This window comes from Dreissena polymorpha, chromosome 7 (assembly GCF_020536995.1).
Source record: "Dreissena polymorpha isolate Duluth1 chromosome 7, UMN_Dpol_1.0, whole genome shotgun sequence".
NCBI lineage: Eukaryota > Metazoa > Mollusca > Bivalvia > Myida > Dreissenidae > Dreissena > Dreissena polymorpha.
This window is the reverse complement of record NC_068361.1, coordinates 104,461,176-104,485,257: the sequence shown is the minus strand read 5'-3', so window position 1 is coordinate 104,485,257 and position 24,082 is coordinate 104,461,176. Positions and strand designations below refer to the sequence as shown.

The 24,082-nt window shown below is 35.9% G+C and overlaps 2 protein-coding genes across 2 annotated transcripts in view; one reads left to right on the top strand and one right to left on the bottom strand.

The window, feature by feature from the left end:
- LOC127840004 (sodium-coupled monocarboxylate transporter 1-like) overlaps positions 1-24,082 on the bottom strand; it is a 639,226-nt gene that overhangs the window by 508,609 nt on the left and 106,535 nt on the right. The window lies entirely within an intron of this gene.
- LOC127837269 (uncharacterized) lies at positions 12,342-15,416 on the top strand. Its single transcript, XM_052364197.1, has 4 exons — positions 12,342-12,395; positions 12,645-12,671; positions 13,167-14,084; positions 14,239-15,416. The coding sequence occupies exons 1-3, from the start codon at positions 12,373-12,375 to the stop codon at positions 13,918-13,920; spliced, it is 804 nt and encodes a 267-aa protein (XP_052220157.1). The 5' UTR covers positions 12,342-12,372; the 3' UTR covers positions 13,921-14,084; positions 14,239-15,416.

The following is a 24,082-nucleotide window of genomic DNA, read 5'->3' as shown; positions in this document are numbered from 1 at the left end:
ATACTTTACCGATCTCTTTCATATTTGGCATGTAGGTACCTTGCATGGACCTCTACCTTTTAATGAGGTTTGAGGTCACTGGGGTCAAGGTCAAGGTCACAGAGGCTAATACTAGATTTGTTTAGGTGGTTATTAACACATAGATTAACAAAGCGCATCATCGGGGAGCATCCATCAGTTTCACTGTTTTCTTGTTTTATAAGCAATTCAAAGGGAAGGACCTTTATTCAAATGTATCACAGGTGGTTAGCGTGTGGCTATGATATTAATTAGTGAAAACATCATTTTGAATGATAAATAATTATATTATAACAAAAAATCAACTTTTCTGAAAAAAAAAAACAAAAAACATTTCACTATCAAATATATATATAACAAGGTATTCCACTCGAAAGACCCGAAAACAGGGTGCAACGCTTTGAACAGCCATTACTTCATCAATTTTGCAGCGATTTTCACGATCTTGGTCTTATTCAACGCAGAAATGAATTTCCTTTCTTGAAATGTATATATCTTATCTAACCACCTGTGTGTTCAATATGTGTTGATGCCTCCTGCTTCTTAAGAAATGAACGTGTATAGATTTTAAAATCGAAAAAAAAAAATGAATGGAAATTTTAGAAAACAAAACACTTGAAAAGTTCTACCCACTCTGTGCCTCTGTCAATAGTTTTGTAAATACCTAATTTCAAACAATAATCTGGTTTGCCTTATTCTCTTGAGTAAGAAAAGCATCTTAAGAATTGTATTTCTATTGTTACTGGATTTTAAATTTGTTATGAAATTCAAGACTGAACAGATTGAGAATATGCTTGGTAGAGGGCCTTTTACAAACTGCTACTCTGTAACTAAGTGATTGGCTGGCGTGGAGTAGAGTATCTGGCCTTAATTCATTAAGAGAGGCTTTATTTTGAAATTCTCTTTGTTGTTAAATTTATTAAAGGTATAAAACCAGTTTATCTCTAAAACAGAGCAATACACGAAAAGAAGCTTAGTATAAATTAATTATCTTTACAGCAAAAACAAACCTTCCACATTTTACTAGAAGACTACCTAAGAACATGAGGATGGCGAAAATGCTGAAAGCCCATGTTACTGGAGTAATTAACCATGGACACGGCGGTTTCCACACCTTTATTGACCTCAACGAATACCCCCTTATGATCCGAACCTCACCATAAATATCCTTCTGAAGATGCTGAAAATTTCTGCTGACAGTCATGTGAGCTTCATATCTTCACTTCAAAACTGATATTGTTTTTGGGTCACACCACCTACATTATGTGTGTGAAAAATGCAAGAATGAGCCTAAACTTTATAATATAAGGATACTTTTAAGTTTATATTGAAAGCTAGTGAGTAAATGGGTTTATCATAAGTTATGGTCAAGCCTTATGTTTATTGACAGTAAATGGAAGTAAGAAAATTCCCTTCATTGTGTAACTGGTATGTAATGATTTAAAAAAGAGTGGTCATATAGCATTGCATTTGTCAGCCGATCAGTTGGTCTGTCTGTCTGTACCTAGACTGTGGTAAGGTTGTTAATAAATATTATACAAGCTCAAGACAAGACAATGTCAGTGTCACATTTTAACCTTTCTGTTTTGAAACACTTGGCATGTAATACAGCGGTGTGGATAAAATGGCATTTTAGAGGATGTGATACATGTTTTACAAACATTACTTGTTTTAAAAATGCAAGAATAGTGCCCACTGACTAGATGCTTCACATTTTTACGGAGATTTTTCAAAAGAACGGACCTCAGTAATAAATATAAGCAAAGAAAAAAGAAATTTATGTGAGGTATACTATTGATTAATAAATATTTTGTAAAAAAAAATTCTTTCACCTGAAATGTCAAGATATGATTATTTGAGTTTTAATCCCAGGATATGATTTTTTTCAGGACAACACCTTACCGCCTACAATTTTCATACAGGCTGACAATTGTGGACGTGAAAACAAAAATCATTTTGTATTGGCATTCTGTGAGCTTCTGGTAGCGGAACACATATTTCATGAGGTTTGTTATTTCTTTCTGTAAATTTAAAGTAAGTTTATTTTTTTAGCTCATCAAAGCACTTTGGACTAGGGTGAGTTCATTTTGTGACTGGCCTTTGTCCATCATCCAGCATCATGTGTTCACATTTTTTTCAAAAGACATTCCCTTCTTAAAGGGACTATTGCAACGAAAAATCCTAACATAAAATAAACTGATATGTAACTTAGTTAAGACAACTATTTTAGCGATCCCCTTACTGTTTCAGAGGCTTAAGATGTCAAATTATACAGTGACAAACAATGGAAAAAAACAGTTCAAAGCATACTATTTCATAATGTGTTCCAGTTGCTCAATATAAATAAAACAGTTCTGAAGTGATGTCACTTCGCTTGACACATAAAATAATGGAACCTTACTGAATGTGCACTTTGTGTTTCCATTTTGAATTTATCGGTAGATATATTTGTATTGGACGTTTTCTGACACATTTGGCGAAAGAGTTTTAACTAAAATTGTAAATATACATGAATGGGCCAAACATTAAAAACTAAACAAAGTATTTCTATGTTTGAGCTCACCCGAGCACCAAGTGCTCAGGTTGAGCTTTTGTTACCCGTCTTTGTCCATAGTATGTCAACATTTCTACTTTTTACAACAGCTTTCCTAAACCGCTGGGCTAATCTTGATGAAACTTGGCATGGATGTTCCTTACATAAAACTTTTGAAAAGTTGTTCAAAGAATTGCTTACATTATTTCGTGAAGACAACATGCAAACTTGTATGTGTCAATGCTGCATGTAGGGGTATTCACATCTGTGACAGAGCTCTTATGCAGTGGTTAGTTTAAGTATTCAAGAACACTCTTAATTTTCATTCCCTGCCAAAGAAGGAGGGATATTTTGGCATTGTCTGTCCGTTTGTCAAAGTTTTTATACATCCAGATCTGTTTCTCAGCAACTGTTAATTGAATTTTATTTAACTTACAATAAATGTGTATCATGTAACTATGGAAGTGTACACACAAATTTTGTTCGGATAGACTTGGTAACCCAAAAGTTCTGCCCCCTATATTGATTGAGATTGAAGAATTGTGTCAATTTTGAGCAGTTTCACACTAACTATTGTACAGAATTTAATGAAGCTTGAATATAAATGTGTATAATCATTCTGAGTTAGTGCATTTTGAAGCAGGGATTTTTTTCCTTCTGTGAAAATGGCCGTTTTTCACAATTTTTGGAATTTTGCGACTCAAAATTTTACAATTTCAAGAAGTTGGCGACTCAAATTTTCACAATTTCAAGAAGTTTGCGACTCAAATTTTCACAATTTTAGAAAGTTTGCGAGCCATTTTTCACAATTGACATGACGCCTTATCTATGATCGCTCCGCCCACTAGAATTGATCCACCAATTAGCGATCGATTAATCGGGCGCACTCGTTAGCAACGACCTGTCCGCCATTTTCTAGACAAGCTACATGTTTTGGTTCACTTTTATACCAACGAGTTTCTTTTGTTTTCCTCTTTAAAAAAACGATTAAAAATGGTTAAACGGTGACTATGGGGATTATATAACTCGGACAATCGATATCCTGACAGATTAGTTGGTGACATTGAATTTATTTCGTTTCCAAAGCCGAAAAAAGATCTTGAGAAGTGTAAGAGATGGATAAAGGCATGCGGTCGTCCCCACGAACAACTGAACATCAACATTGTCAATTGACATCATACATGTTATTTGAAGGTGACATGTGATATATTATCTTATTAACGGTATCTACACATTTGCAGTCATGTGGTGTCACCAATAAACGCTTTTAATCCACACTAGGAGCTCGAATGCCTAGATCTCATTTTTTAACGAGTTTCGTTTATTTTGTTCGGATTAAAAAACGGAAATGAAATATGGCAAAAACGGTGTAAAAAGGGTTAATGCATCTCTGACATTTGGTATCCAGAAAGATAAGTTAGATGAATTAAATTTATACCATTTCCAACGCGGCAATGCGGTCTTGACAAGAGCGAGTGGAAGCTTCAAGAATTACCGAGATCCCCTTTATAGAACATTAATTTATTTCACAAACTTGAAATGTCATATAATATAAAGAAGTGAAACTCCAGCTGCTGGAGCAGTATTGAATTTTCATTAAAAACAATTAGTTGGTCCTTTATTTAAGGCAAGTGACCGATTGCCCAAACAGTACAAAACAGCACAATACAGCACAATACAAACCAACATAAACACAAAATATGAATAAAGCGTGGGTCACCGCCTTGGAACGGTCAATGCAAAGCATTGGGGATTTAAACCTGGTTATAGAGCGCTCAACCTCACACTTGGCCCAGCAATATTCATAATACATTTAAGTGTAAATAAAATTTAACGTCATAGCATTGTAACTCAAATTAAACAATAATAAAAGGGAATTAAAACGCATTCAATTTAATTACTATTTAATTACTCAATTGCATTGAAGATACAAGAGTAACAGAATTACAACTTTTTGACGAACGATCAAATAAAACTATTAACAATTGTCAACTACATTCCTTCTTTATAGAAAAGATTTGAGAATATAGAATCATGGAGTTAATATCTCAGATAATCATCGCGCGAATACAGGAAGAAGCAGCAATAATGGGTGTAAAAATTCCATATTACATAGCTTGGTTGTTTATGTGACTGCTAAAAAAAAATAAAAATAATTAAATCAAACAAGAAACGCCTATCAGAGAGAAAATATAAATAAAATAGAACGTTATAAACCCAATGACCTCTACATGTAGATTACAACTGGGAAAGTCGGTCGTATGACGTCACAAAAATCCATAATGTCATAATGACGTGATCAAATTCCAGGGGCAGTACTAAATAAAAATATTAATGGGGCTGTGCTACTAATAAAACAAGTTTAGGTGATTTAATATTAAGAAGCAAATGAATTAAAATGGTAATTCCATTAAAGCGACATTATTGGAATCAAACAGTATATAGGTGTTTTGACAACTGAAGACAGAAATGATTTGATGTACGATTTGAGGCCAAATGTAGTTTACATGCAGATTTGTTCATACGACACAATGACACAATTTTATTCAACAGTGAAAAATGCCTATAATGTAGTATTCATGCAGATTTGTTGATACGACACAATGACACAATTTTATTCAACAGTGAAAAATGCCTATAATATCACTAATGATTCCAAATTTTAAGGGAAGAAAGATATAGTGAATCGAAAACCATCAAACACGTGTTTTTAAGTACATAAGCATCGTAATCTTTTGATAAAAACAAGTTAATTAAATTGAAAAGTTTTATATGAACATTTGGTTTAACATATTTTAATTTGCGGACATGCTTCAAAACATCTCCGTAAAATGATGGATGGGAGATTCCATTATTTAAATGCCATTTTAAAGAAACATTATATTTTGAAATTAAATCACCATACTTAGAGTAAAATCTAGCAAATTTATTTCTTAGGTTATGATACAAAAAGCCTTGTTTTAGCAATTTTTTAGTTAATATTAGATTACGATCATTAAAATCTTTAATACACGAACATGCTCTGGCATAACGTACCAACTGCGAAATGTAAATACCATAGGAAGGTCCTTTAGGGATGTTGCCATCTAGAAACGGAAAATTCACAATTTCAAAGTTAAAATCGTCCTGTTTGTCGTATAAACTAGTTTTGATCAAATCATTATTAATAGTTAAATGTAAGTCTAAATACGCAGCGTCTGTATTGAATATACACGATCTATTTAAGACTAGTTCTTTTGGGTAGATTTTGTGAATATATTGTTCAAATAATGGATTATCTAAATTAAGTATGTCATCAATGTACCTACTAGTAAGGTTAAAACAATTAATCAAATCTACTTGCTTAGTTTTAGATAATTCTAACATAAATTCGCTTTCATAACAATATAAAAAAAGGTCAGCTATAAGTGGCGCACAATTAGTACCCATAGGAGCGCCAATAATTTGTTTAAATATTTTACCATTAAATTCAACAAACAAGTTATCCAAAAGAAAAGTAAGTGCTGCACAAAAGTCAAGACCAGTCCAAATGATGTAATTATCTAATATCTGATTAGTAAAAAAAGCTGTTTTAGTGTTTAAAGCTAGATACAAACACTTCTCTCTAGCAAAAGTTTTTTCAATCAAAGAAACAAGTTTGGATTAAATTAAAGCGTGAGGAAGCGTTGTATATAGTGTAGAAAAATCATAAGTACTTACATGTGACACCTTATATTTTTTATTTTCAATTTTATCAATAACTTCTAAGGTGTTTTTTATTGACCAAAATAGGTTAATATTACTATTTTCATAAACTTTATTACAAAATTTAGCTATATGATATCTAATAGCACTCAATGCAGATGTAAGATACACTGATAATTGTTTGGTGGTACAAGACACTGAATTAGCGATAAAACGACTTTTATATGGCGTCTTATGTAATTTAGGTATCCAGTAAAGTGATGGCAATTTCTTGTCAGTAATATTGACTATTACATTTAACTTTATGCATTGGGCAATATGGTCGGTAATAATTTCATTAGGTTGCTTATTGTACTCACAATATGATGTAGTTTGTGAAAGTTCTTGTGAAATAGTTTGAACATAAAACACTCGTCATATTATGATAACATTATTAGCAGCCTTATCAGCAGGAACTAAGACGAATTTAGATTTTAAGTCTTCAAGCAATTTACAGAGATTTTGTTTATTAAATTTAGGTGAATGTGATAGGGCCAAAGGATGTGTATCATAAAAACATATTTTATTCATGGCCATACTAAATATGTTTGTTTTCCAAACATTGAGTGCAGTAATTTCAGCATTTTCCTTTTTGCACCATTTAGTGCAATACTCATGTAAGGATGTTACGATATTCTTAATGCAGTCATCAAAATCAACAGGAATAGGCAGTCTGTACTTAGGGCCTCTGCGTAGCAAATTTCTAAGGTTTTTATTTTGAATGAAATTAAGGCCCCAGTAATAACATGTCCAACTGGACCATATATATATTTAGAACTTGTACAGTCACATAATGTAGGGCAATTTCTTATTACATTTATATCTGTGGAAATAGAATTATAATTAAAAACGATACTTCTTACAGGTTTACTATATTTGTAACAAATGAGTGGTGATTCAGTATTGCGGAAATAAGGGGGAATAAGCCGACGTACATTTTTATCATTGAATATTTTAGGAAGGTCAATTAAATCAAGACCTTTGTTACGAAACTCAATTTTGATACGATTTCTAGTTTTGTTAAGTACATTTTCAATAAAAGGTTTAAGATAGTAGTCAGTGAAAGATTCAATAATACAAGCACATTCATATAGAGGGTCAGATTGAAGTAAAATAAGTTTACATTCCTTATCTATGACGTACCATTAGGATCTAAAGTCACGAATTCTTCCTTAGGAAGAATTAATTATTCCTTAGGAAGATTTAAATCTTCCTTAGGAAGATTTAAATCTTCCTAAGGAAGTATTAATTCTTCCTTAGGAAGATTTAAATCTTCCTGAGGAATAATTAAATCTTCCTTAGGAAGATTTAAATCTTCCTAAGGAAGAATTCGTGACTTATGACCCTTTTAGCCGCGTCATCGAATTCTTCCTAAGGAAGATTTAATTGTTCCTACACATGTTATAACCAATCAGGGATCTGCTAAAAATAACAACCAATCAAAATACGTGTTACATTTTACTCTCGTTTTCAACATCCGACGAAAAAACAACCGCCATCTTTAAACATCGAAGTAACATGCAATGAAGTCACAAAAATGAATCTTGAAGAGTTTTTACGTAATTCGCAACGAGTGTTGAGGGACGTCACGCGCTCTTTATCAACATCTCCATCAGTGGATACCCTGAATTCGTCGAACATTCGTTTAGATGCTCTTTGTAGAAATATCAACAGGTAGGCAAAACGATGTTCAAACTTGTTAAACTTCGAGGTTATTTTCTATAAAAAGTACATTTTATTTTTACGCCTTGTTTCTTTTTTCAAAGTATCCAGGTACAGCGCATCGAAACAGATATAACTTGATATCTATTCTATTAAACACACTCCAAACTTTGTCTTACAAGAAATATACATGTATGTGAAGTTGAGTTTTAATATTCGTACTTTAAGTTTAAGGCTAGAAAATATAAAATCAAATTAATTAGTAATTTATCGAGGAATTAATAGACGTTAGAAATGCGATAAAAGCTGATATAATATTTTTCAAGTCAATTATTCAATAATGCCTAGAAGCATAACTGTTTTGTGACTCATAAACATTTTACTCCTTTTAATATTTTTATGTCAAAACTCATATAATCTAATTGTGACATATTTTAGGTTTACAAGTTTAAAAAAAAATTCATAATGTGTATGTTTTCTGTAAAAAGTAAGTGTGTATGCATGATCTTGACAATTTTATTAACTTTGTCAACTTAAAAGTTCTCCACCCCCCATAAATTACAGTATTGTAATAATAAAACTAACACAACAGCAACTGACCAGACACTTTCTGTATTTTAAGAAGCGATACATTTCAAACAAAGATTTTATTTAAAAGAATTACCTGTCTTAATGAGTCGACCCACTCAATTTCTTCTTTTTGGTTACAATTTTTTACCCCCAACTTCTGAGCGGATAGACTTATGAGTGTGTGTTGTATATGTGTAAAGCAATAATTATTAAAGTACAACAATATTGAACTTTGCAGGATGTCTGCCCAGTTTCCAGAGTGCAGCAGTCTTCTAAACGATGTCATGGAAATTCAAGATATTATTGGTTCCATGAAAAGGTACTTGAAAATGAAATAAGTCCTTTTTTAACTTTTATTCAAATATTTCATGTCTAACAATACGCTTAATGGAAGGAAAATCACATGATTTTAATATGTAATGAAAGGTTAGTGCATTGAAATAAACTGACATGTTTGTCACTCATGGATGCACGCATATTCCCTGGGTCCTAAAGCAGCAGAGCAACACCATGCCTGAATCTTTAATTAAAATTGTTATTAAATGTGCTATAAAAATTGTAGGGAAAGGTGTAAAGCGAAACAGGACGGTGCTGAAGCCTGCTCCTTTTTGGTTCGTTGTGACTGTCAAAAAGAAATGAATGTTTAACATTTCAATTCAATTGCCAAAGTCTGTTATTTGGTCAATAAGAAATAAAGCCTCAGTGCCTAATTATGTGCATTTGGCTTATTAATACCTTGGACATAGCAATACTATCATATGTCATTTTCGGGTCGAAATTTCTACCCTGCTCCTGTTAAGCAGAACCCTTTACCTTTTGGGATGCTAAATCTTTCTCTCTGAATTTGTGTTTTGCTGAGATTCCTCAAATTGTATGTAACAATGCATTGCAAAGACAAATGATTCAAAAGCTTTCAAATTCTGTTTTGTTAAAGTAAATTTGTGCTATTCTTGTATTTGTGTACAGTTGTCAGTAGTAAGTACTATGTGATTTGAGATTTGATTTAGTTTAATGGATGTACCCCATTGTTATAAAAGCATGTATATTTGCACATATGCATTTTGCAAATTTCTGATGGGCCTGGAATGATTAGAAAACTTACACTTGTTATAACATTGCACTTGTAACATGTTTATACATTGCTTATTTTATGAGGGTTTTTCATCCGTATATAACAGAGGCATATATTCGACTACTTACCAGTTCTGAAAAAAACTTATTTTTCCACAATTCAGGCTGAACAAAATCCCCAAAACAGATTGAAATTCCTCAGAAAAAAAAAGTCATTTGTAGCCGAGTTACTATTTGGTACAGTTTTACTGGTGTTGTAGACGTTTGTAATATCATTGAAAGCTTCACAAGAGAATGACAATTATGAGGGTTTATTTAGCGTAGCTGTTGTCTGGAATCAATGTTTTCACAACCAGTTTAGTTCAGTTCAGGTATTTCCCGACTACCGCTAAGCCAAATTTAATATTCATGTACCAGTCTAGTATATAGAAAATTCCATAGTACGGGTTTTAATGTCAGTTTTTGTTACTAAATTAATAAACATACGCGATGATGTTTACAGGGAACAACAGGAGCAGAATGTAACAATGAGACCTTCTTACGATGGCAGTCAGAGAATGGGTCGACCTCGTTTCCATATTCCCAAGGAACAGCTGGAGCTTCTACTTGAACTCAGATTTACTGATGCTGATATTGCTTATATGATTGGTGTTAGCATTTCAGTCATCAAACGTCGTTTAAGGTATGGCGAATTTTAATTTTTGTCCAATTCAGATTATAAAGGTGTGCTTTATATGCCCCTGTTAGGGTGGCATATAGCAGTTGAAGTGTCCGTCTATCGGTCAGTCCGTCCATCCGAAAACTTTAACATTGGCCATAAATTTAGCAATATTGAAAACAGCAACTTGAAATTTGGCATGCATGTGTATCTTATAAAGCTGCGCGTTTTGAGTGGTGAAAGGTCAAGGTCATCCTTCAAGGTCAAAATTCAAAAAATAGTATAAACAATTCAGGGAAGTAATAAGCTTTAAAAGGGAGATAATTTCTAAACCTGCCAAATGAAATCATATTTCAAAGCGGCGAAATAAGAGTCATTGTGTTTCTGACAAAGTCAGACAAACACATCTCTTGTTTTTATCTTGTGGGAATGAACCAGCATAAGTCATTTCATGTAGTTGTAGGTACGTGTAATATTTGTTTGTTTTATCAGTGTTTGAGCTATAAAAAGAACCCTTTCAGGGCTTTTCTCAGCTGATTTATAGCTGTTATTATCCCCCGCCATAGGCAGAGGGATGTTGTTTTGCCGTTGTTCGTACGTCCGAAGCCATATCTTGGAATTGCTTTGGGGGATTTCATTAAATTTGGTATGAGTATATATATGGATAAGAGGATGATGTAGCCAAATGGATTGTACACCATCTGTTTATACATCCCATTAGAATATCTCTTTTTGTCAATTTCGAACCTTTTTGTCATTAGAAACACTAGTTCTTAAGAGTGCTCTTCCTTTGTTGTTTTTTACTTAATTCTTCCGTTATAATATCACGCCTGCGGTCAGATGAATTTTTGTCCGGACAGGCTAACTTTTCCATCAGCCTGTCTGGTTGACCGGCACTTTTTGGGACTTTTCAGGAAGCCTGTGTCATTAGTGTTTGTTAACGTTTTTCATGATTTTGAAAGAAAACTTCTTTAATGTAATTGGGAAAATGTCATCTTGATTTTATTGGGAATGGGGCCGTTTTTTTGCTTTTGGAATGCCTCCTTTTACCGGAGGCGCAAACAGTGGTGAAAAACCCTAAAAAAAGGGGTGGATGAGTTTTAGACCACAGGTACTTGAACAAATAGTTTTGGTCCTTATATATATAAAAAGACTCTCATTATACGGACCAAACATTTTTTTTCAAGTACCTGTGTTATAGACATTGATTAAAACAGTTTTTATTTTTTCCCCAAATATGTCTCTTTCGCACTCTATTTTTGCCTTTCACCCAGCGTCCAGCGTCTTCCCCTTTTTCTAAAAAAACCCTGCAAATTTAAGATGCAGGTTGCCAGGGTCATGTTCGAATTTTGATTATAAGTATGCCTTATATGGTAAGGATTATACCATACTCAAGTTCTACACCCATCCATAAACAAAATTTTATTTGGCGGGGGATATCAATTCAACAAATTGGCTTGTTCCATCATGTTTCCAATTGGAAAACTTTTTTTCAATTCCAGTAACAGATTCCCAAATAGATATGCTGTGTTATAAAAATAATAAAATTTTAAGTGTATAAAGGAACTGATATTTATTACATGTATTCATACATGTTTATGTATAGATTACATGTATATATAGGAGTCACTTTGTCGGTCTGTACCGAATGCTTGTCCGGACAATAACTATGTTATTCATTGTGAGATTTTAAAATCAATTGGCACTTTTGTTCACGATCATTGGACAGTGTTTAATGCGAAATTCAAAGAATTATGTCGATATCTCCAAGGTCAAGGTCACACTTTGAGTTTAAAGGTCAAAAATTTCCATAAATGAGCTTGTCTGGGCCATAACTGTGTCCTTCATTGTAACATTAAAAAAAAATCACCGTCCACTTATGATTGTTTAATTGCTATTGTGTGGTCAGACTTTATGGACAGTGCTGAAATAAAATTTGTTTGCTTAAATGTCTTGTAGTCTAATATTATTACAGCCAGCATAATATAAATTATTCTGTAGTGTATCATGATAGTTGATCAGTTCATGCATTTTGATTATTTTGTTTTCGTTTTCAGAGAATATGGTCTGGGTCGTCAAAATCAGTATACCACTATATCCAACGAAGACTTGGACACGCATGTTCTCAGATTGACACATGGCAATCCACTTCTGGGCCAACGGAATGTGCAGGGATTGCTTTCATCTGAAGGACTGGTGGTGCAGCGCAGCAGAGTTGCAGAATCCCTAACAAGGGTTGATGGAGCAGCTGTGGCCATGAGGTGGAGTAGAACGATTCAGCGACGATCATACAGTGTGCCTGGGCCAAATGCATTGTGGCACATTGATGGCAACCACAAATTTATAAGGTACGTTTTGGGCAATTTTGAAATTAATTCTTTTTTTGTGCATATAGGACTCAAAGAGGCATTTAGTTCTTGAACTGTCTGTGGGTCTGTAAGAATATCTACAATTGTGTGTCCAGAGTATATCCTTGAGATACAGCCTACTCTCGTTATCTCTTTTAGTTGGCGTGAACAAGAAAAAATATTGAAAGTTCGAGATAAGGCGTTTTCAAAGAAAAAATGAGACCAAAATTTAACTTGTTTTGAACATCTATATTCCTGCTAGTGTTATTAGATAGTGGGAAAAAACTAAAAAGGATTTATGTATTTTATCATTTCTTATGTTCTGGTTTAAATCCCTCTATTTGGAAAAAATGAGACTTGCCATAATTTCTCCCACCTGAGGATACAAGTACTGGTACCCCAAACATGGATGGAGACCTCTATTCTTTATATATGTCTTTGTAATAGCCAGGGAACATATGGCCAGGAAAATATTCTCTTTAGGGGTAATTGCCAAATAATTTAGTTCTTTGACATGGCCATACTGTGTTGACAGAATATTTTAGTTGATAATGATCATTTAATTCCCAATATGACTTTACAGGTGGGGCATGGTCATACATGGTGGCATAGATGGATTTAGCCGTTTGGTAGTGTTCCTAAGAATGTCCACCAACAATCGGGCAGAGACTGTCATGGACTGCTTTACTGAGGCAACTGCAAATTATGGAATACCTTCTCGTGTCAGATGTGACCATGGTGGAGAAAACAAGGATGTAGCTTTGTTTATGAACTCTCATCATGGTGAGTCAAGGGGAAGCTGCATTACAGGGAAATCAGTCCACAATCAGCGCATAGAGAGATTCTGGCGTGACCTCTACACAGGGTGTTCTTTCCGTTTCAAGGACTTGTTTCACAAGCTAGAAGAAGAGGGAGTGTTGGATTTGAACAGCGGTGTTCACTTGTGGAGTTTGCACTATATATTCTTGCCACGAATTAACAGATCTCTGGACCAGTTTGTTCAGGGTTGGAACAACCACAGGCTGAGCAGTGAGCGTGGCAAAACTCCCAATCAGTTGTTTGTGCAGGGGGTTATCCAGAATAGAGGATCAAACCAAACTGGTGTCAGCGAAATACTTCATGAACCAGACATGACAGAGTACTATGGTGTTGATTGGGATGGTCCAGTTCCACAAGAAGATGGAGAAGTTGAGGTGTCAGGATTGCCTTGTCCAGTGAGTAATGAACGCCTACTTCAGCTGAAGAGAACCATTGATCCTCTTGGACACTCAGAAGATGGCTTCGGAGTTGATTTGTACAGAAGAACTGTAGATTTTTGCAACGAGATAGTAGAATAGAAATAACTAGGAGAGTTATTAGTTTGTGAATATTAGTCCATGCATCACAGACTATTATTTGAAATATGTTTCACTTCCTTTATCAGCTAATGTGAACTGTAGTTGTTTTTCATTGTCAGTTGTGCTTCACACTTTCCCTTAAACACCATTTTCCCCTTTGCTTGGTTTTACTTTTATTATTATGCCCCCCTTTGAAGAAGAGGGGGTGAATATTTTAGCACATGTCGGTCTGTTTGTCTGTCGGTGGGATCTGTCCACCAAATGGTTTCCAGATGATAACTCAAGGACGCTTAGGCCTAGAATCATGAATCTTCATAGATATATAGATCATGACTGGCATAAAACATGTATTGATTTTCAGATCAATAGGTCGAAGGTCAAGGTCACAGTGACTCAAAACAGTAAAATGGTTTCCGGATGATAACTCTAGAATGCTTAGGCCTAGGATCATGAAACTTCATAGGTACATTGATGGTGACTGGCAGCTGATTCCTATTTATTTTCAGGTCACTAGGTCAAAAGTCAAGGTCACAGTGACCTGAAGCAGTGAAATGGCTTCTAACGCACTCACACAATGACTACGTACAGCCCTGGGGGGCCTGCGTGTTTTACAAACAGCTTTTGTTGATACATGTTATGTATTCAATTAGTGAATATGTTTGGTTTGACACATGAACATATTGGGTTAGTATTAGGTTTGTCAATCTGTTCGGTTATGCATGTACTATACATTTATTAAATGGATAAAAAAACACCTTAAGTACTAAAAACAAGATTTGAAATATAAAATATGTTATTAAGGGCAACAGATAAGGGGTGATATTTGCATATATGCTCAAATAAAAAGTACATTTTTTAGTGTATGTAACTCTATTCAAATTCTTTACTTGTTTCTTCCCACTTCAAATGAGAATTTCTGTATAATAATAGGATGTTGCAAAAATAAATTTGATATTACTGAATTTAGCTTAAATACTTGTCTCCTGCTTTAAATGAAGATACGTCGTTTCCTATGGTATTCAATGTTGTTGTTTTTTTCAAACAAAAATTCCAGCTGGATTTGAATTTGTATATAAATATATGTTGCATAACATGTTTCAGTGTGTCTTTCAGCGCATCTATCTGTTGATAAAAAATTATGAGCTTATGTCATCACCTGAGCGTCTGCGTTTGTAAAGTTTTGTGTTTAGGTCCACTTTTCTCCTAAAGTTTCAAAGGTATTGCATTCAAACATGGTACACTTACTTACTATCATGAGGGCACTAGGCAGCTAAAGCATGATAACTCTGGCTGGCATTTAGACAGAATAATGACTTATGTGCCCCTTTTATACATAGAAAATTGAATTTTGGTTTAGTTGTGTGTTTTGGTCCACTCTATTCCTTAAGTATCAAAGCTATTGATGTCATACTTGCAAAACTTACTTCCTATCACAAGGGGACTGTGCAAGCAAAGTCAAGTAACTCTGAAACTCTGAATAGCATTTTGATAGAATTATGACCCATTTATACTTAAAATTGATAATTTGTTTAAGACTTCTTACTATCAGGAGGGTACTGTACCTTGCAAGTTGAATTTGACCTTCACATTTGAATAAACTTGGCCCAAACCATCCCCACAGACCCCCCTCCCACCAAAAAAATAAAAAAATATTGAAAGTTGTATAGACCCCCCCCCCAAGAATCCTGTGTTGTTGTTGTTTTTTTTAAGAAAATGTAATAAATGACACCATCCCACACTATACACCTCTCTCTGGCCCATCCACCCCCCCCCCTTTTGGATTGAAGTATTGAGATTTTCCATCGACCTTTCAAAAAAGAACAATAGATAAGCGGTCTGCACCTACTTGGCTGTCTGCACCTACTAGGCGGTGCTCTTGTTTATGATTTATTGTTGTGTCTGTTTGAACACTCAGGCTGGTGCTTATTCAATATTCAAGTGTTTTCTGTGTTTTTTCTCTTTTTATGTCCCCTAGTGTGCATTTAGCTTTTACCCTGTTTGTTTGTTTGTTGGTTTGCCTCAAACTTAAGCATTGGCCATAACTGTTGAAATATTTAAGCTACTTGATATTTTGCATGCATGTAGCTGCACATTTTTAGTGGTCGATGTCATCCTTAAAGATTAAAGATCAACTATATGGGGGAGTTTTTGCTTTTGTGATCGGTCTTTGTCCGTCCGTGCGTCGTACACATTTGGTTTGTAAACACTCTAGAGGCCACATTTCTTGTCTGATCTTCATGAAACTTGTTCAGAAGATTTGTCCCAATGATATCTCATCAAGTTTGAAACTGGGTCATGCTTGGTCAACAACTAGGTAAAAAAAACTTGTCAACACTGTAGAAGTCACGTTTCATGCCCAATCTTCATGTCAAAATGCTTATCTTGATGATATGTGGGTTGCGTTCAAAAGTGGTTCCGGTTCATTGAAAAACATGGCCGCCAGTGGGCTTGGCAGTTTTCCTTATTTGGCTATAGAGAATTTTAAACTAACACTATAGAGGCCACATTTGTTGTTCGATCTTCATTAAATTGGTCAGAAGATTTGTCCCAATGATACCTCGAAGTTCGAATATGGGTCATGCCGGTTCAAAAACTAGGTCACGGGGTCACTTAGTGCATTTCAATGATTAAGCATGGTGTCCGCTCTCTAATTTAAGTAGTTTTCACCCGATTATCACCAAATTTGGCCAGAAGTTGTGTCTAGATGATATGTAGGTTCAAATATGGGTCATGCCAGGTCAAAAACAAGGTCACGATGTCACTTAGTGCATTTCAAGCATTTAGCATGGTGTACGCTCTCTAATTGAAGTAGTTTTCATCTGATCTTCACCGAATGTAGTCAGATGTTACGTCTAAATTATATCTAAGTCAAGTTCAAATATGGATCATGCCGGGTCAATAACTAGGTCTCGAGGTCACTTATAAGATTTCAAACATTGAGCATGGTGTCCAAAACCTCCGACCGAACGAGCGTATCTTGTGACAGTTTGGCACTCTTGTTTTTGAAAGAAATTCCATTGTTTGGCTCTAAGCCCTTTCTTTAACATTGTAAACGCCAACAAAGTACTGCCGCAAGACACATGTTGATTATTTGAGAATTTCGCATGCTAGAAGACGTATTAAGAACGCAAGATCCATATAGTCATACCAGAAAACGCATTTAGACCGCAAGTAGTCACTTTGTTTAAGAACCTAGCGTACCAGAAGTCGCATTTAGACCGCAAGAGTCAATGTTTTAAGAACTTGGCATACCTGAAGACGCATTAAGACCGCAGTTTCAATTTAGAGTATATGTATTAAGAAACTACTAGTGCAATATATTAAGTACTTAAGACCGCAGGTCCCATGTAGGTAGTATGTATTAAAACCACATACACCAGAATACGTAGTTCGACCGCGGCCCTTTTCTTTATTGCAGAGGAAAGTATATACAAATATAAAAAAATATCAGTAAAATAAATATCACCAAATTAACAATTCGGAACTTAGCGTTTGTACAAAAAATTATGAATAAACTTCCATATGGGTGTAAAAATATATATATTAAATAAATATAATCGTAGTTATAAATTATCATAAATATATACAGCGTGAGTTACTTAGCTGAAGACGGGTGATATTATATACGGATCATGTGTAATCTGTTTAATGTGTACATACGTATACGTTATTTCCTCGTGTTCATCTTTTGTGAAAAACAAAAAGTTGTTTAAACAAAATCATTTGCCAATAGTGTTTTCTGTATCACTAACTTTTTTTTGTGATCGCCTTTTGTCCGTCGTGCGTTGTCCGTTATGCGACGTCAACATTTGCCTTGTTCACTCTCTAGAGGCCACATTTATTGTCCAATCTTCATGAAATTTGGTCAGAAGATTGGTTTTAATGATATCTTGGATGAGTTCGAAAATGATTACGTTTGCTTGAAAACATGGCTGCCAGGGGGCGGGGCATTTTTCCTTATATGACTTTAGTCAAACCTTGTTAACACTCTAGTTTTTAACTTGCACTCGTGTATTCTTACGTTTTTACATTAAGGATGATGTTAAAAGAAACAAATTTTTTTTTTAAATTTAATATCACTAAAAAAACAAACATTATACATGTACATACATAGCAAACATTTTTCCTTCAAGTACAATTTATGGGTGCATATGCACGTACAATAGAATGTTTTTTTTATAAATATTTCGTCTTTAAAATATACCCAATCTGCAAGGAAAAATAGTGATAATTGTGGTCAAACTATAGGTTATTATTTATGTTTTTGCAATATGAAAAGAAAACAAAACAAAGTAAAAGTAAGAAAGAAAAAAAATAAGAAGCCGGAAGCTCGAAGCTGCCCGTCAAGTAATCTCTGATAAATTGTATCACTCAATATACAAGTGTAATAAATATTTATTTTATATAAATGAAACCAATATTCACTGAGACACCTCTATTTTCCTGTATTTTTAAACCAAAAAAAAAACACAAAAAAACACGGTAAGTCAAATCTATAAGAGTGCTTCTACAATGTTTCAAACGAAGTCCATCTCCCAGTGACCTGCCTGTAATATAGCTCGTGTTTCGGCGGCGAACTCATTGTACGTCATGTACGATGTTGGGAGGTCTAGTGTCTGCGAGCATGTATGTGCTACGATCCTTCGAGCCAGGCCTCGTAGGTTGGGAACAAAATTGACGTTTATCGCGGCAAAACTTAAGTTGTCGCTTCCGCTAACAAACCGACAAAAAAGGCGCAGGAGATCACTATTTATATCTCTAATAAAACGTCTCAGATATCCTAAAACTCGTTCTTCATCGCTATTGGTGGCTTCTGTCTGAATCATTTCCGAAACTGCCCGACTGGATGGTCGTAATCTTTCAATAATGCCCATGGTGTGTGACGGAGATATGAGGTGGGGGCGCAGACGCTCTAAACGCATTCTGTGCAGCGGATACATGGCTCCGGCCACAAACTGAACCTCTGCACACTGGAGCGCCAGGCGCCGCATGTTGATGTCCGTCGGCAGCTCGGGCACTGCGTGTCGTCCCAAAATGTCACACAATATGCCCCGATCACAAATGCGCACACCGACGTCAATAGCTTGGGACATGACCTCCCGCTCCAGTCCCCCGAGACTTCCTATCCATGAGAGCAGTAGATGGTCGTCATGTAACGCACCAAATACGCCGAAAATAAGGCTGGCAAGGCCAAACCTAAGCGGGAGGTATCCCAGCTGGACTAGGCCGACGTACAATATCCGGCCAATTGCCTCCCATATAGATGTGGGTGTTGCGCCGGAGAAAACTGGGGCAGCCTGATCCACGCCAACGAAAAAGCGATCTATAACTTCACCCCAGAACCCACTAAGAACATCGCGAAACACTCCATCCTCGTCAACGGCCTGTTCTCCAACGACGTCAACTCGAACTGTTGTCTCGATGATACTGTCGTCGCTGAACTGGTCCAGCATGTCGTTCATTAGATTCATACGCCGAACTACGATGCGGGTTGTCCTGTGGGAGATAAATATATGATTTAGATAAGTTGTTTATATATAATGCTATCTGTTTTCATTCTGACAAAACACACAAACAGATCTAAAATACGTAATACGTGTGTGATAGAAAGCTCCTTTATATCTTAATTAAAATGTCATTAATTTAGAGAAACTTCAGAGTGAATGTATTATAATCTATTCTGACACCATATATTTCTGGCATTCAGAACATTGCCTGTTACATATCAGAACCATATGCTAGTGTACAATTGGCTAAGTAAATAAAAAACAATATACAGACAGACCACTAGGGTGTAACAATTGCATGTAACTTTCAAAGATGGCGGGGATTTAAACCGTTGCCTTGAGCCAAACAATATAGATTCAGTATTGCCTAGGTGTAAAAACAACTTGGTTGAAATTTACCAAAGACTAAGTACAGCCATTTCAGGACTTAAAATAGTTTCAATATCTTGCCTACCATACACTATAACGGTTAAATCGTCAGCATACAGAAACAGTTTATGTTTGACTGCACCTGGCATGTAATTCACATAAATAATAATACCAAAGGACCTAAGATTTATCCTTGAGGTACACCACAAGTCACCCACAGTAAAATGAACACCCGAGACATTGGTGTCTATCGGACAAGTAAGAATTCGTAGTAAATCGTTCACACACCGTGTTTCTTCATCCAGAGACAAATGCAGATTCAGGCTAGCGTCCGACTCAATAGCTATTGGATCATCCATGCTAGGAGAGGCTTGTTCCGTATGCATAAGGTCCATCGATGTGTCGGAAGATAACACGGGCGCTGCATCAACCAAATGTCCTGGCGAGTCCGCCCCCGTGGTCGCTACGTGTTGTCCTTCCAGGGGAGGTGACCTGGCTGCTGACTCAAACGAACCATCTGACGACGACTGAGCGCGTGAATGCCGAAAGTCGCCGTGATCATCATCGTGGTTCTATGAAGAACAATGAATAACAACATTTTCTTTGACCTATTTATAAGTTATCCATTGGAGTTCAAGTTTGGTACATCATTTTAGAGCTTCTTATGTGTTCATCGGTATTTTCTTAATTATATCCTGCGGTGTACCCGAAGCCAATGAACTCAAGTTTAAAAACAGGTGTGATATGGTCGAAACAAATCGTTCTGGTGATAGTTAGGTATGCCGTAATTATACTTTTAACAGATTGTTATTTATCTTAAGTTAATCTAGGTAGAACATAGTCGTTAATCTAGGTAGAACATAGTCTTTCAGCGAACAATTGTCATGAATTTAAAAACAGACAATAAACCAGCACGAATTCAATCTCATTGCCAAGGCTTGATGTTAGTAATCAGAAACTGATCATTACTGGTATATAGTATTTCAGTTTCGTATACCTCTTCAATCCAGACAACGAACAGAGTGGTGGGACCCGCTATACCGAATGTCGATAGAGTGCCATCTGTACTTGTCTCTCTGCTGTCGATGGAAGGCCCGAACCGGTTGCTTAGGCAGAAATGCCGTGTGGCATCCTCACGGGCTCCTACGAAGTTGATTAGTTCCTACACATAAGGAAATATAACGACGTGATCGATTGAAATTAAAGGAAGGCTAAATATAAATCTCACGTTACCTCGGCCATTTTTGGAATATTTGACTAGGTTAAAAATGGGTGGCTTTGATATTCCCCATGAGGGTATTTCTAGCGATGGTTTCACTATTAAGAATGCAATGAACGGTCACTAAATTATAAACTATTTCAAATATGGTGTTACTTTTAAAACCTCATTTAAATTTTTACACCGTGGTTCATGCGAGAGCGCGTGAATTCAATTACCTCGACGCCCGCATCTGGTCCGAACAATCTACTTGCTGTTTCGCCACTAGGAAAGCGAAAACGAACGGTTACACCCTGGTCTACCTCCGGTTGGATTCGCGAACGTCTTGCATCACGCAGCTGAAATATTAATGAAATATTAACAATGCATATAAGCAATGTTTTTTTGGCGATTGTTTTCGACTTTCACAATGGCGAATAGAATGTTCTGGATAAAAAAAGTAGCAGATCCGTGTCTAATAGTAACGCACTGGCTTCACAATCCAGAGATCGCTGGTTCGATCCCCCCTCTGCACGTGACCTACAAACTCGTCTTACGAATGAGACGTAAAATCGAGGTACAGTGTACTAGGTGCTATACACTGGGCACTAAAATACCCAGTGTCACCTCTGGAAAGGGGTGTCTCCTGTATCTTGCACAATCTCCTGTAACCAACTAACACGTCTGCCTGTGGGCGATGGTCATATGGGAGAGAATCCCGGTGCACTCATTAAACAATTAAGACACACACGGTCCGCAAATCTCAATTTAGCATTACATTGTACATGCATGATATACATGATGCAATATTTGTCTGTACAGTCGGTGTAATTTCAAATTAAATATCCTGCTTATTTTGCATTTACGGACGCATGATATTCTGATAGGCTCTCCTAGACTTTTATGTTTTAGTCATTAAACATCTGCAGTATGGTGCGTACCCGCTTTAATGAATGCAATATTCAATTTGAGTCTTATATACAGACATTTAAATCCAAAACAACAGTAGTAACCCTGCATATCACTCCTTTTTTAGTCTTTAACTAGGCCATACCCGTTGCAAGTCTTCAATGCGGCGAATTTCTAGATGTCTAACAAGTTCCGCTCGCTGATGCTGCTCAGCGGTGGCGCGTGTCTATAAAACAATACAAGTTAAAATAGGACATTTTTTAAAGAAAGAATAAGCGGCACTTGGCATGGTCCCACAAGAAAATTGTCTATAAAAGAAATAAAGAAATGTAATTGGCATATAAGAAGGGTTTATACTGAGTATGTTTCCGGTGATCAGTATTTAGAGTTCAGATCATCATTATCATCATGTTCATCAAAATTATCATCAACAACCGGATTAATCTTTTAACTGATTTATCTGTCCGCTTAAAATTAAATAACTAGCTTCTGCAGTAATCATTAAACAAGAGCACCGCCTTGCGGGTGCAGACCGCTCATCCATTTTTTTTTAAAGGTGAAGGGACTCTCATTTTCAATCACAAAGGAGGGAGGGGTGGAGGGAAGAGGGGTGTATAGTGCAGGGGTGTGGAATTTATTACAATATCTTCCAAAAATGCGGAAAAAAAACGCAAAAAATAAAAAACTGGGGTGGGTGGGTGGGGGGAGTGGGCGGGGATTCTTGGGTGCGATGGTTGGACGGTATTTCAAACATAAAATAATAAAAATAAATATTTGTGTTTTTTAACCGTTTAAAAAAAAATTGGGGTGGGGGGTGGGTGGGGTGGGGGGGTATAGTGTGAGGGTGTGGTGGTAATTTGTGAGATGATCTAAAAAAAAATTAGGGGGGATTCGAGTGGGGGGAGGGGGGTGGGGGATTCTTGGGTGCGATGGTTGGAAGGTATTTCAAACATAAAATAATAAAAATAAATATTTGTGTTTTTTAACCATTTAAAAAAAATTGGGGGGGGGGGGTGGGGGGTATAGTGTGAGGGTGTGGTGGTCATTTTTGAGATGATCTTAAAAAAAAAATAGGGGGGGAGGGGGGTAGGGGGGGGGGCACGGGGGATGGTTTGGGTGGAGTCTATTGTGGTATGTCAAGTAAGAGTAGTTTTGTCAAAGTATCAATCAAATCTAATCACAAATGAAGAAGTAATGGCAATTTTAGCAAAATTTAATCATTTGACCTTGAGAGTCAAGGTCATTCAAAGGTCAAGATAAAATTCAACTTGCCAGGTACATTAACCTCATGATAGCATGGAAGTATTTGAAGTTTGAAAGCAATAGCCTTGATACTTAAGAAGTAATGTGGATCAAAACACAAAATTTAACCATATATTCAAAGTTACTAAGGCCATAATTCCGTAAAAATGACAACCAGAGTTATGCAACTTGTCCTTTTACTGTTCCCTTATGATAGTTTGCGAGTGTTCCAAGTATGAAAGCAATATCTATGATACTTTAGGGGTAAAGTGGACCAAAACACAAAACTTAACCAAATTTTCAATTTTCTAAGTATAAAGGGCCCATAATTCCGTCCAAATGCCAGTCAGAGTTACATAACTTAACCTGCACAGTCCCCTTATGATAGTTAATAAGTGTTGCAAGTATGAAAGCAATAGCTTTGATACTGTAGGAATAAAGTGGACCTACACACAAAACTTAACCAAATTTTCAATTTTCTAAGTATAAAAAGGGCACATAATTCTGTCAAACTGCCAGTCAGAGTTACATTACTTTGCCTGCACAGTCCCCTTATGATAGTTAGTAAGTGTTGCAAGTATGAAAGCAATAGCTTTGATGCTTAAGGAATAAAATGGACCTAAACACAAAACTTAACCAAAATTTTCAATTTTCTAAATATAAAAAGGGCACATAATTCTGTCAAAATGCGCGCCAGAGTTATCTCACTTTGCCTGCCCACACCCCTCATGATAGTAAGTAAGTGTACCAAGATTGAATGCAATAGCATTGATACTTTCTGAGAAAAGTGGACCTAAACGCAAAACTTAACCAAAATTTTCTATTTTCTAAGTATAAAAAGGGCACATAATTCTGTCAAAATGCATGCCAGAGTTATCTAACTTTGCCTGTCCAGTCCCCTTATGATAGTTAGTAAGTGTACCAAGTTTGAATGCAA

Bases quoted from the DNA above. Each gene is read 5' to 3' on its own strand.
- LOC127837269 (XM_052364197.1), top strand. From the start codon at position 12,373: ATGGCAATCCACTTCTGGGCCAA. The intron at 12,396-12,644 runs CGGAATGTGCAG...CTCAAAGAGGCA, and splicing joins GCAATCCACTTCTGGGCCAA to TTTAGTTCTTGAACTGTCTG. The intron at 12,672-13,166 runs GTAAGAATATCT...ATGACTTTACAG, and splicing joins CTTGAACTGTCTGTGGGTCT to GTGGGGCATGGTCATACATG.